Here is a 16,685-nt window from a genome sequence, read left to right as displayed (position 1 = left end):
CAACACAAATGTATCACTGAATACATCCCTCCCCTTTCCTGGCAATAGCAAGTGACAGATGAAGGTAAATTCAGCTCTGGTTTCCCTCACTATCTATTTGCAGCGTCCTACTGGAGTTTATGATGCAACGGGGGGCGGGGGGAGATCATAAGAGTCACAAATAATCAACTTCAAATCCTCCCTAAACTGCAATACTCTCCAGGACTTAAAGTGGCATATGGAGGTACACTCTATGGAAATAGTTTCCATTTAACCATTCAGTGGCTTCTCTCTCGTTTCATAACCAGCCAATCAGTCAATGGTGAAAGAGGCAGGGAGAAAAAAGGAAGGTTTCATCAAACCAGAGCACATTTCTGGGGAGATAGCAATAAGCATCTATTGACAGAGGAAGTGATATCTTGTCAAAAATGAAATGTGAGATGTTTCCACTTAAAAGTTACAAAACTCTACAGGAACCTTAAAGACTACATTATACACACAGCAAATTGCCACTTCATTCACTGATCACGACACAAGAGTTTTGTCAGGGACACCCAAGGTCCACCTTTCATCACAAGAGATATCCATGGATTATGATTGATTAAGATCTCACTCTTTTTCAAAAAGGATTTAACGTTGTGGACTTCAGAGTCAGTAACAAATTACTTCATACTAATTGGTGTGTTGTCTTTCACAGCAGGAGCTAGAAAAGAAAATGCCAATCCTAACATATACATCTGGGAAAAGACAATATTTGCATAAGATGCAAATGCTGGAAATGAACCGTGAAAGACAAGAGGTAAATATGAAAGAAGAAAAGAGCATATTTACCAAGTTTATGCCATGTCATCACTGCCCTGGCATGAATACAGTCAAGCATACACATCCAGTCTTTACATTTAGTCATTGGCACTGAGGGTCCAACTACCAAAGCTGGGAAGAATCAGGAAGTTCTAACTTCTTTGTTGAGTCTTCTCTCTATTCTCTTGAGAATGTGTCTGTGTCTCAAGTCCTCTTTTTTATGTCTATTTTATTTTATTTTATTTTTATTTTTTTGAGTCGGGGTCTCACTCTGGCACCCAGGATGGTGTGCAGTGGCGTGATCATGGCTCACTGCAGACTCAACCTCCTGGGCTCAGGTCATCTTCCCACCTCAGACCCCCGAATAGCCTGGAACTACGGGCATGCACCACTGTGCCGGGCTGATTATTTTTTAAAGAGACAAGGTCTCGCTATGTTGCCCAGGCTAAGTCTTTTTTTAAAAAAACAGGTTGCTCCTATGACATTCTAGACATAGATAAATGGGGCTAGATCATTTTTCTTGTCGTAGTAAAAGGGGAGGAGATGAATTATTCTTTATTTTTGTGCCTAGGCCTCTATAATTTATGCCATAGAATTATCTTACCAGGAAGACCTCTTGTAACAAGCCCCTTTGCCAGTAATGTCCTGTAACTGTCATATTCCACATTCTCCCTCTAGAAATGAGCCTGTAGGTACTGATCTCTGCAAACATATCAGCTAGACTACAGAAAAACACTTTTGTAAGGGTCCTTTTCTAAATTGAGGCATTCCTTTTTGAGACTATGGTCACACTTACCTTTCTCCTAATAAGCCTGTGAATAAGGAAAGTTTCCATGCTTTCTAATAGGAAAAGGAAAACCATGTTCTGGTTAGGGTACTGTAGATGTCTACAAATAAGTATACAACTTGCAAAGTGGCTGATCTGTGGATCTATTCTGGTGAAGGTAGCTTGGGAAGAACATTCATCATTTATAGCCGATTCTTTTCAGGCCCAAATGGAGTTGAAGAAAAGTCTTCACAGGGAAGCAAGAATTCATAAGCAAAACCTGAGGGACCATAATGCCAAGAAAATCCTTCCAAGCATCCCAAGGAATGATGACCATGACCATCTAACCATATTGCCTGATGAAACCTTGAGCAAAGGTCCAGGTGAGTCATGTTATTTTTTTAATGAAATATTTCAAGTGTTTTTAAAACATCAAATGATCTCCCAGGGTGGGCGGGAGTGTGATGAGAAGACAGAAAACAGCCTTGGGTCCATGCTGAGAGTTTACTGTCCAGAATACAGTGAGCATGTTGTCGTGTCATTTTGGGAGGAAAAGACAGAGGCTTAAGTTCAATAATAAAATGTCTCCTTTTTTATGGACTTAATAAGCTTTACATGCGTCATTGCAATCCTTGTCCCATCCCTGGAAGGAGAAAAGGCAAAAGAGCCTGATCCTGTGGTCAGGGAGAATGAAGCACATGGAGATATGTTAAGTTGTCTGCAATTACACGGCAAATGTGCACCAGTCAGGCTGGTGCCTATGCAGACAATCCTCTCCCCTACTGCCCACTTTCCCCCACAGATCAATCCCCTTTGGCACATTCCTAATGGCTAAAGTGAATCCAGCATCTTTGACTATGCCAAGTTTACTCCTCCTGCTGTATCTATTGTCTTGGTGGGAAAGGCCTGTGTGCACTGCGTATCTCAGGCCAGAGACAAGGCCTCTTCAGCACTTCTTCTCCCTATCCCTGCAGCTAATGTCATCAAGTCCTGTTGGCATCACTTAGTGGTGTGATCTGCCCTTTCCCTTCCATTCCCAGTAGTATTTGCCTTAGACCTAGCCCTCAACCTGTTGCACCAGGGCTCCAGTTACCGCCTCCTGACGGGCTCCTCTCCTTACGTCTTACTCTCCATCCATCAACCCTCCACTTCATTAGCTCTCTGTGGGGTTCCCAGGTCACCAGCATCACACAAGAACTTGTTAGAGTCCCAGTCAGAGCAACTGAATCAGAAACTGTAGGGGCCAGGCCCAATAACTTGGGTTTAACCATCCTTCCTGATGATTCTGATGCCCCTAAAGTTCAAGAAACATTTAAATTTAAGTGACTCCTAATGCTACTTTACTTGATAATCAAAGTATTACCCACAGGTCAGCAGCATCAGCATCACCTGGTAGTTTATTAGAAATGCAGGCTTTGGCCAGGCATGGTGGCACATGCCTGTAATCCTAGCACTTTGGGCAGTCAAGGCGGGAGGCTTGCCTGAGATAGTGAGTTTAACACCAGCCTGGGCAACATAGCGAGACCTCATCTCTACCAAAAAAAATTTAAAAATTAGCCAGGCCTGGTGGCATGAACCCATAGTCCTAGCTACTCGGAGGCTAAAGCAGAAGGATCACCTGAGCCCAGGAGGTCATGGCTGTGGTAAGTTGTGACCGTGCCACTGCACTCCAGCCTGGGCCACTTGAGTGAAACTCTGACTCAAATAAATAAATAAATAAATAAACACGCTTTGAGGTCATACCCCAGGCCTACTAAATCAGGACCTGCATGTTATCATGATATCTATGAACACTGAAGTTCTAGAAGCATTGCTAATATCAGAGTGATCTTATAAAATGCAAATATGGCCATGTTACCCTCCTGCTTAAAAAAAAAAAAAGCTAAAAACCTCAGTGATTCTCCATCAGCCTGAAGACAAAGTCTAAACTCCATAGTATGAAGCTGGACACAGTGCTTCACACCTGTAATCCAAGTGATTTGGAAGGCTGAAGTGGAAGGTTCCCTTGAGCCCAGGAGTTCCAGACCAGCCTGGGCAACCTACTCCTACACCCGACTCAGAAATAAAATAAAATAAACACCTCAACTTGGGACTCTAAGCCTTTCAGGATCTAACTGCTACTCACCTTCCTAGCTTCATCTCCTACCACTCTCATGCCCAGTCCCCATGCCCCAGCCAGGCCAACGTATTCTGCGCTCTCAGATTGCTCTGTACTTTTCGACAAACATCCATGTCCACAACCTCTATGCTATGTTGCCCCAGGAATTAGAGTCCCATTAAGTTTTCCCTGGTCATATTCCCCCAGGGCAAGCCTACAGTTGCCAATGCACAATATTGTTCCCACACATAGACTGCTCTGCTGTGAACCAGATTCCCACATCAGCAGGACAGACCCCTGAGAGAGCTGTGGAAAAGCTGGCCATGTCTCTGGAGGTCTTGAGCTTTTGAAATGCAAAATCACTTGCTGAAAGAGACACTACCACTGCTCAAAGAAACAAGATGCTTAATCAATAAGTTAATTAAATAAGAAAGGACCGAATAATTGAAAATCTACTTGGGGCATCTATTTAACCTATAACTCCCAAGTCTCAGAATGAAATGTGCTTTGTAATCACATTGATAAACAACTTTTACAAATTAAAAAAAAATTCCTTTAAAAATATAGGCAAAACAATCAAGAAAAGAGCCTTAGGTAAAGTTAGATACTTGGAGTCATTGCTTGAGACCAGACCAAAAAAAAAAACCAACATTGGTGAAGTCTTTGGAAGATGTCCTAGACCTGGAGGGGACCAGAAGAGACTTGGCCACACAGAGAAAGGGGTTTTTCTCTCCTCTTCTGATGCCCTTTAGAGCTGCTGCACTTTGTTTAAGCTAAGGTTTGTCAAGTGCTTACCATAAGGTGGTCTACCTTAATATGCATTATCTCATTTAATCCTCACACAACCTAGAAGGTAAGAGCTACTCTTTGCCTAAGTGTGACAAAGCCAGGATCCAAGGACTGGTCTTTTTGACCTGCCCTCTTGCATTGCCTCATCAGGACTCCAGGGACTCCAAGCTCTGTCAAGGACAGCCTTGGGAAAGTCTGCAAATGCAGGAGTGGTGACTCCTCAACCTAATTTTTCAAGGGAAGGCTGCACTCTATGACTTTTGAAAGGAGTTAGAGCAGATGGCAGACACTGTACACATGTTTACCAGGAAGTGACAGAGTGAGGAGAGTAGAGACTAGAAGGAGTGGCTCAGGCAGGAGCCAATTCAAGTGCCAGTCAGGGAGCTGTGGCTGCATCGGTGGTGCACAGTCTAGCCATGAGTGGAAACTCCAGGGAGTTTTTCAAAAATACCTAGTCCTGGGTCCCAATTTCTTCCCTGAGATCAGAATCTCTAAGTTGGGGGCAAAAAAAATTTACTTTTTTTTTTTGGAATCAGAGTCTCACTCTGTTACTCAGGCTGGAGTATAGTGGCACAATCATGGTTACCACTGCCTCAACCTGCTGGGCTCAGGTGATCTCTCTGCCTCAGGTTTCCATGCAGCTGAGACTACAGGCGTGCACCACCATGTCCGGCTAATTTTTTATTTATTGCCATGTTGCCCATGCTGGTCTATAACTACTGGGCTCAGAGAATCCTCTCACCTCGGCTTCCCAAAGTGCTGGGACTACAGGCATGAACCACCACTCTCAGCCTGAATTTTACTTTTTAAAAGTTTCCTTAGTTGCTCATCCATGGTTGATGGGTCTGTAAACTAGTTCAACCTCTGTGAAAAACAATATTTCTCAAAGAACTAAAAATTGAATTATTATTTGATCCAGCAACCCCACTCCTAGGGATCTACCCAACAGAAAATAAATCAATATATAAAAATATACCCATACTCCTCTGTTTATTGCAGCACTATTCACAATAATAAAATCATGGAGCCAGCCTAAGTGCCCACCAACAATTGATTGGATAAAGAAAATGTGGTATAAAGATACCATGTAATATTATGCAGTCATAAAAAATAATGAAATCCTGTCCTTTGCAGCAACATGGATGGATCCTAAGTGAACTGACTCAGAAATTGAAAACCAAACACCACATGCTCTCACTTATATGTGGTAGCTAAATGGTTACAACCATGGAAATAAACACTGGGGACACCGAAAGAAAGGGAGGCAGAAAGGGGACACGGGATTCATAAAGTACAATGTTCACCTGAGATCCAATCCCCACCCTACACCATACGTCCATGTAACAAACATATGTGGACCCCAAATCAAAAAACTTTTTAAATAATATATTTTTTTAAAGTTCCCTTAGTGATTTTGAAGATTGGCCAAATTCAGATGGACTAGATAACCTTTGCAAGTTCTTTCAACATTTCAATGTTACAAGAATATTTCAAAATGACTGTGTGTGTGTGTGTGTGTGTGTGTGTGTGTGTGTGTGTGTGATGTGCATACACATGAAAAAATGGGCCTAGAAAAATGTATGTTTTGTTAACATGAGATAGAGAGGAAATTCTAATTCTGCCCATTATAATGAAATTTCAGTTCATTAGGATCTCATGGAATGAGATGTCTGCATTATACTCATTTGCCTATTACTGAAGTTATTGCTGGAAAGGAAAGTAAGGCAAGTATCACTGGGAATGTGTTTGATGATGGAGAGATCACAATGCCTGCAAAGTGTACCATTCTATTTTATGCTTTAATTCTCCTGTACAGTCCTGTACATGTAAAAGTTTAGGACAGGCCAGGCATGGTGGTTCACACCTATAATCCCAGCACTTTGGGAGACTGAAGCAGGAGAATGGCTTGAGCTCAGCAGTTCAAGACCAGTCTAGGCAACATAGCAAAATCTCATCTCTACATAAAATCAAAAAATTAGCCAGGCGTTGTGGTGCACGTTTGTAGTCCTAGCTACTCCGGGGAGCTGAAGCAGAAGGGTCACCTGAGCTCAGGAGGTCGAGGTTGCAGTAAGTCGTGAGTGTGCCACTGCACTCTAACCTGTGTGACAGAGTGAAAATCCAACTTAAAAAAAAAATGTAGGACAGTGGGATAATAATAGACATAACTAGTACTTATAAGGTGCTTCTAAGCATTTTAAATGCATTATTTAATCTTCATATCAACTCTATGAGGTGAGGGTATTACTACCTCTCTTTTACAAGTTAGGAGACTAGATCCAGAGCGGTCAAGTCACATGCTCAAGGTCACAGCCAGTCAGAGGTGAAACTGCTGAAGGATGTGCACGCAGGGTGCCTGACTCCAGACTCCACAGACTTCACCTCTGCACTTGGCTTATGTTCTAGCAATGACTCCTTTTTACTTATTCCCAGAAAGCCTCTCTGCTTTCTTCCCATCTTTTACAAGTAGGTTCACTTTGCTTTCTCCTATGAGTGTAGCCAAGATCATATACTTCCACAAGCATTCTGCTGGTCAGGGTCTGGTAATTAAGGCTCCTCTATGCCAGTTTCCTCTTATTTCATGATACATTTGCCCATTCTTCTTCCCCTTTTAAAAGATGAGATGAGCATTTTAGTGCTCTTGTGAGATAAAAGTCAGTCTTTGGTTACTGCTGCCTCTTTAAAGGAAATCACCCATGCTTTACACATATTTTACATACATTTCTATAATAAATTACTTAAATAATCATATGACTTATGTAATTACATATAAGAAACACAAAGGGGGCATCTTTTTGGGGGTGTATGGTGCTATGAATCTTTATGTGGTTACGTGGAACTGCCATTTCCAGAAGCCGTAATGTGGATTAGTGGCTGGAAAGAGCAATGCCATTGAAGTAAAAACCCTTCGCTGAATCCCAACATTTGCACTTACTAAATGTAACCTCCATGACAGCAGGAACCTTTTCTTGTTCCCCGAATAGTGCCTGGCACATAATAACCTCTCAACAAATATTAAATATATTTTTGTTGTTTTTTTGAAACAGAGTCTCTCTCTGTTGCCCAGGCTGGAGTGCAGTGGCATGATCATAGCTCACTGTAACCATCTCAGTCCCCCAAGAAGTTGGGACTACAGGCATTCGCCACAATACCTGGCTGATTATTGTTCTTCTTTACAGAGATGGAGTCTGGCTATGTTGCTCAGGCTGGTCTTGAACACCTGGCCTAAAGCGATCTTCCCACCTTGGCCTCCCAAAGTGCTCCTTGTAGGTCATGGATGTTAGGCCTTTGTCAGATGTACAGTTGGCAAATATATTTTCCTATTCTGTGGGCTGTCTCCCCACTCTCTTGAAGGTCCATTTAGGTTTTTTGTTTTTTGGTTTTTTTTTTGAGTTGGAGTCTCACTCTGTCGCCCAGACTGGAGTCACAAGCCACAGCTCCTGGCCTAAATATATTTTTCTATATAGCTCTATTCTATATACAGAAAGAATGTAGCTAAATTCCAGTTATTTAACCTCTGTGAACCTCAGTTTCCAAATCTGTAAAATGAGAATCAAGTATTGTCTACCCTGAAGGGCTTATGCAAAATTTAACCCAATTTGTGTAAAAGTTCATATAAAATGTTAAGCACCTTACACAGATGTAAGGTAATGTGGACAAAACTTAAGAAGGGTGGAACTGATATCTTATCAAGAAAACAGCCCTATGCTTCAGGGAAGTATCGCTCTAAACCCATCATTTGAATGTCACCTTCACAACTCTGGTCTTATTTAGCCACCTGCACTATTTTTCTGTACATTATCTTGCTTTGTCTTGTTTTTTGGATATAGCTTTGTCTATGAAATAACTGTGAAATTCTGGGTTTCATACAGTAATGATACATTTTTCTAAAACACATCTTATAAAATATACAATCATCAAACATTTTTCAAGTTTTGTATGACCCTTATAGTACTACCTAAATCATTTCCTATGCTTTTTCCACTGGTATCCTACTTTCTTCTCTCCCCAAAAACCCATATAGGTCTTATTTTTAATACATATATATATTTATTTTAAAGATGTGGGGTACAATTCAAGATTAGGTATACAAGTGGTCATTACACAGGTAAAGTTTGGGCCTCCCTTTGGTTCCTACTTCACTGGTTTGAGATCAGGTATCCTTATTGGTGTTGTGTCCACACCCCCACCCCCATTCCTGACAGTCTCCTGCTACTATCCTTTTCTTATTGTATTATGGTAAATGTTCAGGGACTACTTATGAGTGAGAACGTGTGTTACTAAGTTCTTTGTGTCTGTGATAGATCACTGAAGATGATAGGCTCTAAGTCCATCCAAGTTGCTGTGAAGTCCATATGTTTGTCCTTCTTTATGACAGTGTAATATTCCATCATGTATATGTACCACATTTTTTTATACAGTCCAGTTTTGATGGGCAATATGGTTGACTCCATGTTTTTGCTATTGTGAATAGTGCTGCAATAAATATGCATGTGCAAGTATCTTTTTTGTAGAATGATTTGAGTTCCTCCAGATATATTCCCAGTAGGGGGATTGCTGGGTCATATAGAAGGTCAATTTCTAATTCTTTTAGAAATCACCACACTGTTTTCAATAGAATTTGCATTCTCACCAGTAGCATAGAAGTGTTCCCTTTTCTCCACATCCTCGCCAGCGTCTGTTGTTTGTTTTATTAATGATGGTCATTCTTACTGGGGTTAGGTGGTATTTCAATGTGGTTTTGATTTGCATTTCTCTGATGATTACTGAGGCTGAGAACTTTTTCATGTGTCTGTTGGCTGCACATATATCTTCCTTTGAGAAGTGTCTCTTCATGTCTTTTGCCCACTTTGTAATGGGGCTATTTGTTTTTGGTTTTTTTTATTCCTTTCAGCATACTTGAGCTCCTTGTAGGTCATGGATGTTAGGCCTTTGTCAGATGTACAGTTGGCAAATATATTTTCCTATTCTGTGGGCTGTCTCCCCACTCTCTTGAAGGTCCATTTAGGTTTTTTGTTTTTTGATTTTTTTTTTGAGTTGGAGTCTCACTCTGTCGCCCAGACTGGAGTGCAGTGGCCTCTCCCAGCCACCGCAGCCTCGACCTGCTGGGCTTCAGCGATCCCTCCGCCTCAGCCTTCCAAGTAGCTGGAATTACAGGCATGCACTACCATGCCCGGCTGATTTTTTGATTTATTGTAGAAATGAGGTCTCGCTGCCCAGGCGGGTCTCGAACCCACGGGCTCAGGCAATCCATTCACCTCAGCCTCCCAAAGGCATGGGATTACAGGCTGAGCCACCGAGCCCAGCTCATTTAGGTTTTTAAAGGTTATGTTTTTCTTTTCTTTTTTTTTTAAGTCTACAAACCACAGAGAATTAAACACAGATTTTAAAAATATATATATAGTATATAACAAGTAGTAAGAAAACATAATGCTCAGAAGTTCTCAATTTTTAATGCTGTGTACACAAAACTATGTATATAATACTTTATGAGTGACAAAGGATCTATTTTCAAGGATAAAGCTGAATGTGTGAATTCTGTCTCACACACTAACTTTAGACTTGAATTATAACACCAAGAGTGTTGAGGGACTTCAGCAGTCGTTATATTGCATTAGATCTCATCACTAACAAGTATTCTCTTTCTGTTTCAAAGCTTCTGCCCCCACCTGGATATTCTAGAAAATCCCCATTCCCAGTATGAGTGATGCCTCTAGTAGTTCTTGGCTCATTTGCAGAGTAGAGATGATGACACCCCTGAGTCCCAGTGAATGAAGCCTTTCCCAGATCCTGGTTAAAATCCTTCCCACTTCCCAAAATGTTCTGATCACTCACTTGTTCATATATTTATTCATTTACTCATTTGGCACATACTTATTGGGCACATTCCAGGTGCCAGTCATTGAGTGAAATGGTTCCTGGCTTGTGGAGTTTACATAGTATATAAGGAACAAGATGTTCTAAGCATATTGGTGGCATATGCCTGTCATCCCAGCTTCTCAGTAATCTGGGGCAGGAGGATCTCTTCAGCCCTGGAGTTTGAGGCTATGGTGAGCTGTGATTGTGCCACTGTACTCCAGTCTGGGCAACAGAGTGAGACTCTCACTCAAAAAAAAAAAAAAAACCCCAAAAAACAAAAAAACTCAACAAGCGTATAACTGGAAGATCTAATATCTGTGGAGACAGGTAAAGTTTCCATGAGGAAGTGACATTTAAGCTGAGACACAAAGTAGCTTGAAGAAGGGAACAGGAGCACATGTGAGTTTGAGGACCAGGGTTGCTGGAATGTTCAAAACAGTAATTAATTAATGACAGCATGTGCAAAATCCAGTGGGAAGGAGCACAGTGGATTCTAGACACCAGATGGAGAAGAGAGATTCAGAGAGTAACTGGAGGTAGTTCTGGAGACATAGGCACAGGCCAAATCACACAAAGTCTTGTAAGTCATGTCGAATGAGGATTTTTAGCTCTATCTTAAGATCAATGGGAAGCCATTGTGAGAGTATCACAATCAGGTTTATATTTTTAAATATCACTGTGTCTACACTATGGAGAATGATTGGGAGAGGAAAACAAGATGAAGGAAGACAAGTTGTAAGCACACAGCAATAGTGTGAGCGCGAGGTGCTTTTTAGACCAGGAGAATAGGGTGATGAGGATGGGAAGAGGAGCCGGACACAAGATATATAGGAAACAGAGCTAGCAGGATCTGGTGATGGGTTAGATGTGAGAGCATGGAGACAGTAAGAGACCAGGTGGACTCCTGGGTTTTTCTTGAGGAGTTAGGCAGACAATGGGGCAAAGGCAGTACCATTTGCTGAACTAGGGTACCCAGGAGCAGAAGCAGGATTGTGATAGAGAGAAAGTGAGACTGACATATTGCCAGGCAGACATCAGAGTGGAGGTGTCCAGTTTCTCAAAAAAAAAAAGGTCTGTTGTAACTTAGGAGATCAAGGCTGCCAACATACATAATCTGTATTTATTTGTCAGTGCTGTCTAAACAGGGAACAATAATTATAGTAGTATTCCAGGGGAGATCAGGGTAGCCTGTCACTGAGGCAGAAAGAAACTTAATAAATCACAAGGCATGAATACTCACATGGAAATGTTTGATTTCAGTTCATCAAGCTGTGCACATTAAGTATGTATGGCCTTTTGTATGTCAATCATAGTTCAATAAAGTGGTTTAAAAATATGATGCATAGAAAAAAAGAAATGTTTAATCTTGTATAAAAGTATACAACTTCAGATATCGAGGACTTTAAAAATATGCCAAAAGATTGAATACATAATTATCATTAAGATGGCAACGAAAAAATTATGGCTGCTTCATTCAAACTGAAGAGGCGCTCTGGGCTTTGACCTAGGATTATTTTCCTAGCTCAGAAGTAGTTGGGAAGATTTTGTTTTCTTAAAAGTCAGCCTTCCCGGAACAAAGCCTCTGTTGCTCTCTGAAGTACATTCTAAAAGAACTCTGGGTACCACTTAAATATAGAGCTAAAGTAAACACATACACTCATCAATCAAATCCCATGCCAAAAGTAAAGTCTTTTCTAATGAAAAATATTATAAAGTAAAATAGAATGCCTGATCCACTGAGGACCCAGTATGATGGTCCTGGAGGGAAGTCCAGGCATCTGTTTCCAAAATGCTGCATTGATTATTCTGATATGAAGTCAGAGTTGATGTGAAGGCGAGATATGTGTATCATGTGCTTAGCACATAGTAATTGTTCGATAAAGAGTGCCAAGTGACATCACCTGTGCAATATTCTCATCCCAAATGTTTAACCTTAATTTAATCACAAAGAAACAATCAGACAAGCCCAAATTTAGGTTCCTTCTGCAAAACAGTTAACCTGGAGTCTTTAAAATGCCAATGTTAGGAAAAATGAAGACAACAAAGATGGAGGAGAAGGAGGAGAAGAGGAGGAGGAAGGAATGGGAACAGGGGAAGAGAGAATGAGAGAGAGAAAAAGTAGGAGAAGAAAAGAATAGGGAGAATTCTTGAATTAAATGAGATGAAGACAAGAAAATAAAATGTAATGCATGATCCTAGATTGGACCCCAGACCTAAAAAATAAAACTTGAACAAGCAAACAAAAAACAACTATATTCAGCCTGCAATCCCAGCACTTTGGGAGGCCAAGGCGAGTGGATTGTCTGAGCCCGCAGGTTCAAGATCAGCCCGGGTAACTTGGTGAGACCTGGTCTCTACAATAAATCAAAAAATTAGCTGGATGTGGTAGCCCTCGCATGTAGTTCCGGCTACTTGGAAGGCTGGGGTGGAAGGATCACAGGAGCCCAGCAGGTCGACGTTGCAGTCTCTGTGATTGTGCCACTGTACTCCCGCCTGGGTGATGAAGTGAGACTCTAACTCAAAAAAAAAAAAAGTTATAAAGGGCATTACTGGGATAATCATGAATATTTGAATATGGAGCATATATTTAAAAATAGTGTTATGTCAATGTTAAATTTCCTAAGTGTAATAATTGTAGTTATATAAAGAAAATGTCCTTGTCCTAAGAGATTTGTGGTGATATGTTTAGGGAGGAAGTGACTCTATAACTAATTCTCAAATGGTTCAGCTGAAAAGCATGCACATGCGCGCACGCGTGTGTGTGTGTGTGTGTGTGTGTGTGTGTGTGTGTAGTGACAATATACAATATACATATACTATATATATAGTGGCAAAATATTGTTAATGGATTGAGATGATTATAGTGTATCATATGATTTTGACTTTCTGAAGATTTAAATTTTTTAAAAAATAACAACTAAAAATTTTTTAATGCTTACAGAGGCACCAGTTGGAATTATATATATATATAATTATACATATAACTTGGAATTATTTTGTGTCCAGAAAAACATAGACACTTAATAAACAATTAAATCATTGCTAAGGGAACAATTAAGTTAAATAAACTTTTAATTTTTTTGTAGGCAATTCACAGAACACAGACTTTTTGGAGCATCAAGCAGTGAATGACTACTGTTCCCGGAAAACTGGCAAAATAGAAACATGGCTCCATGCAAAAGAGGCCTGGAGACAATGTTTCTGGGACAGCTCTAGCTCTGACTCAGATGAGTTAGGGAAAGATGAAAAGAAACCGCGAGGACTGGTGAGGACCAGGACAGAGAGAACCCTGCTTTTCGATGAGTTTTTTGATGGAGAATAAAAATGCTATTCACTAACCCATATAATGAGTGCATTAAAAGTTTGCTTTTCTGTCAAAATCTTCAAGTTAATATATGTATTATTTTGAGGAAAGCAAATCACATTGGTAAAAAAAATGATATCACTTGGAGTCTTATGGCTAACAAGTTTGTCATATATGCTGTTAACCACTGCTGTATAACTAACTGCCTCAAAACTTAGGGTCTTCAACAACAACTATTTTTATTATCTCATGTTTCTGAGGGTTGCTGAGCTCAGCAAGGTGGTTCTTCTGGTCTCTTTTGAACTCTTTCATGATGTTGAAATCAGATGGCAGCTAAGACTGCAGTCAATCCTGAGGTTTAAGTAGGACACAGAGACAGGTGGACCGTGTCCCTCTGTCTCAGAGCCTCTTCATGTGATCTCTGCAGCAGGTCAGTAAATTTTCTTTTGCATTGGTCAAAGGATCCCAAAAGCAAACATCCTAAGAGGAGGAAACAGAAGCTGCTAGTCTTCTTAAAGGCCAGTCATCGAACTGGCTCAGTATTATTTCCACCATGTTTTATTGGTTAATGTAAGTCATAGGCCCGCTTGTGGTCAATGCAGACAGAAAATACACAAGGGCATGAATGCCAAAGTGTGGACCACAGAGGTACAGCTTTGAGACTTGCCACCACTCTATGTTTTTGAAAAGCAAATTAGATTACAAAAGACAAAGATGACAGAGTAGACTTGGCACAAAGAAAAGTGGGGGGGTGTTGGTTTTTGTTGTTGTTGTTTTTGAGTTGGAGTCTCACTCTGTCGCCCAGACTGGAGTGCAGTGGCCGCTCCCGGCCACCGCAGCCTCAATCTGCTGGGCTCCGGCGATCCTTCTGCCTCAGCCTTCTGAGTAGCTGGAATTACAGGCACGTGCTACCACGCCCGGCTGATTTTTTGGTTTATTGTAGAGATGAGGTCTCGCCTGCCCAGGCAGGTCTTGAACCCGCGGGCTCAGGCAATCCACTCACCTCAGCCTCCCAAAGAGAAAAGTGGGTTTTTAAAGAAAAGTCACAGTAATGCTATATTAGACACTAAGCTAATTTAGGTCACTTTCTTGTGAGTTAGCCATAACAGAGAGACTACAGGAGAGAGGTGGAATAATGTCAAGTGTGGAAGACTGCTGTGAATTAAAGATCAAAATTAAGTCCTCTTAGATTATGATACAGATTTTAGAACTCTTTAAAACATAAAAGAATCTTAGAAATATTCAGTCCAAAAGTTATTGCATTTATATGAATTAGCTTTTTAGGCAATTTTAAGAACGACTTTTGTGTAAAATTCAGCTACTTTTAAGCAATCCAGAGGCTTCCAAAACTTTAGTGAAACTTTAAAACAAAGAAAAACAAAAACACTCTTTTAAGCCTACTCTGAGAAAGTTCCAAGAAGAGTACACCACTTGAACTTGACATTCAGTACATTCACATCAGTCACTAAGAAGATAAAAAGCCTAAGATATCAAGGGATAACCATTCATGCTTCTTCCAAGGACAGAAAGCTATTAGGCCTAGGTATAGCTATCCCCAGGCCTTTGTGAGACCTCATCTTACTTTTTCTTCTTTGTTTTTTTGTTTTTTGTTTTTTGAGTTGGAGTCTCACTCTGTCACCCAGACTGGAGTGCAGTGGCATACTCACAGCCACCCCAGCATCGACTTGTTGGACTCTGGCAATCCTTCCACTTCAACCTTCCAAGTAGCTAGAACTACAGGCATGCACTATCATGTCCAACAAATATTTTTTAATTTAGTGTAGAGGTCTCACCAAGTTGCCTGGGTTAGTCTCGAACCTGCGGGCACAGACAATTCATTCACCTCAGCCTCCCAAAGTACTGAGATTACAGGCTGAGCCATGGAGCCTGGCTTCTTTGCTTTTTAATAGAGATGGGGGTCTTGCTATGCTGCCCAAACTGGTCTTAAACTCCTGACCCCAAGCTATCCTCCTGCCTCAGCACTCCAAAGTGCTGGGATTACAAGCATGAGCTACCATAACTGGCCTCATCTTCTCACTGTTTCTGTGGTAGGTAAGAAGTATTATTTTCCAAAAAGGATCACATAAATTATTTTGCCAGCTAGCCTTCTTGAAAAGTAAGATGCTTGAGAGTATAAACAAATCCTCACATATTATGGTCTACCTGAAAGGCTGAAGACAAAGTGGGGTGAACAACTCCCAACATTGGAGACAGGGGAACCAAAAGTTCTTCATGAAATGAATCCAGTTTCATGAAACCCCCTTCTATAAGCTCACTGGACTGTGAACTACATGAAGGCACAAACCACATCTTCTCCCTGTGGTATCCCCACTACCTAGCATAACAACTGGTACAGAGTTTATCATTAAATGTTTGCTGAATTAACTAATGTATGTGTTGCATTAACTAGTCCATTAGAGGGGCACGTGTTTCTCTCCAGCTCATTTCCATCAATTCCCAAGAGTCTCAGATAGACAGAGCTGATTATACAGTAAAGAAAGGGACTTTTTTCAAAAGCTCTTGGTATTTATACATCTAAATGGATTAAGCATCGCCTTGGGATACCAGAGCTATGCACATATGCCAATGAGGATGCCATGGCTCAAAATACCTTTTCTAAACTCTCTCAGCATATGTTAGCCTCAAAAGAAAATCAGTCCTAATGGCTCCTCTCTTTGGGTTTGGTTGCTGGCTCCATGTGGAACTCTTCCTCACCCAATTATAAGATCAAGGATTTTAAAGGATAATAATGGTAGTAATATCTGCTAATGTGTATGACAGGCACTCTTCAAACACTATACATATTTAATGTTCACAATGACTTTGTGGGAATTAATGTCATTCCCACCTTACAGATGAGAAGACTGAGGCACAGAGAAGTTAAATAGCTTGCCAGAGTCATCTAGCAAAACTTGCCTTTGGAGTAGACCAAAAATGTCCTGACAGGAGCCAAGGACTCTTTCCTCCTGTTCCAATTTTACTTCCAACTCACCAGCTGCATTACAAGCCATTCCACATATTTTTTTTTTTTTTTTGTAAGGAGTAATAGCACACTGGGAAGAGCGAGGGAAAAATAGCTTAACTGATAACTG

General features: G+C 40.8%; 1 protein-coding gene across 2 annotated transcripts in view; it reads left to right on the top strand.

Annotated features, from left to right (window-relative positions):
- Window positions 1-13,629, top strand: part of CUNH14orf105 (chromosome unknown C14orf105 homolog) — a 30,814-nt gene extending 17,185 nt beyond the window's left edge. The window contains exons 4-6 of one of the 2 annotated variants that reach the window (XM_008065966.1): window positions 680-778; window positions 1,770-1,929; window positions 13,376-13,629. In XM_008065966.1, the coding sequence (XP_008064157.1) occupies window positions 680-778; window positions 1,770-1,929; window positions 13,376-13,611 (495 nt within the window). In that variant the 3' untranslated portion in view covers window positions 13,612-13,629. Of the gene's footprint in view, window positions 1-676; window positions 779-1,769; window positions 1,930-13,375 lie in introns of both variants that reach the window. The other variant, XM_008065965.1, reaches the window with a different exon arrangement.
- Window positions 13,630-16,685: the final 3,056 nt, after the last annotated feature.

Source organism: Carlito syrichta, unplaced genomic scaffold, assembly GCF_000164805.1.
Source record: "Carlito syrichta isolate Samal-C Ts95f unplaced genomic scaffold, Tarsius_syrichta-2.0.1 Scaffold308823, whole genome shotgun sequence".
In the NCBI taxonomy this organism is placed as follows: domain Eukaryota; kingdom Metazoa; phylum Chordata; class Mammalia; order Primates; family Tarsiidae; genus Carlito; species Carlito syrichta.
This window is presented reverse-complemented; position numbering and strand designations above follow the sequence as displayed.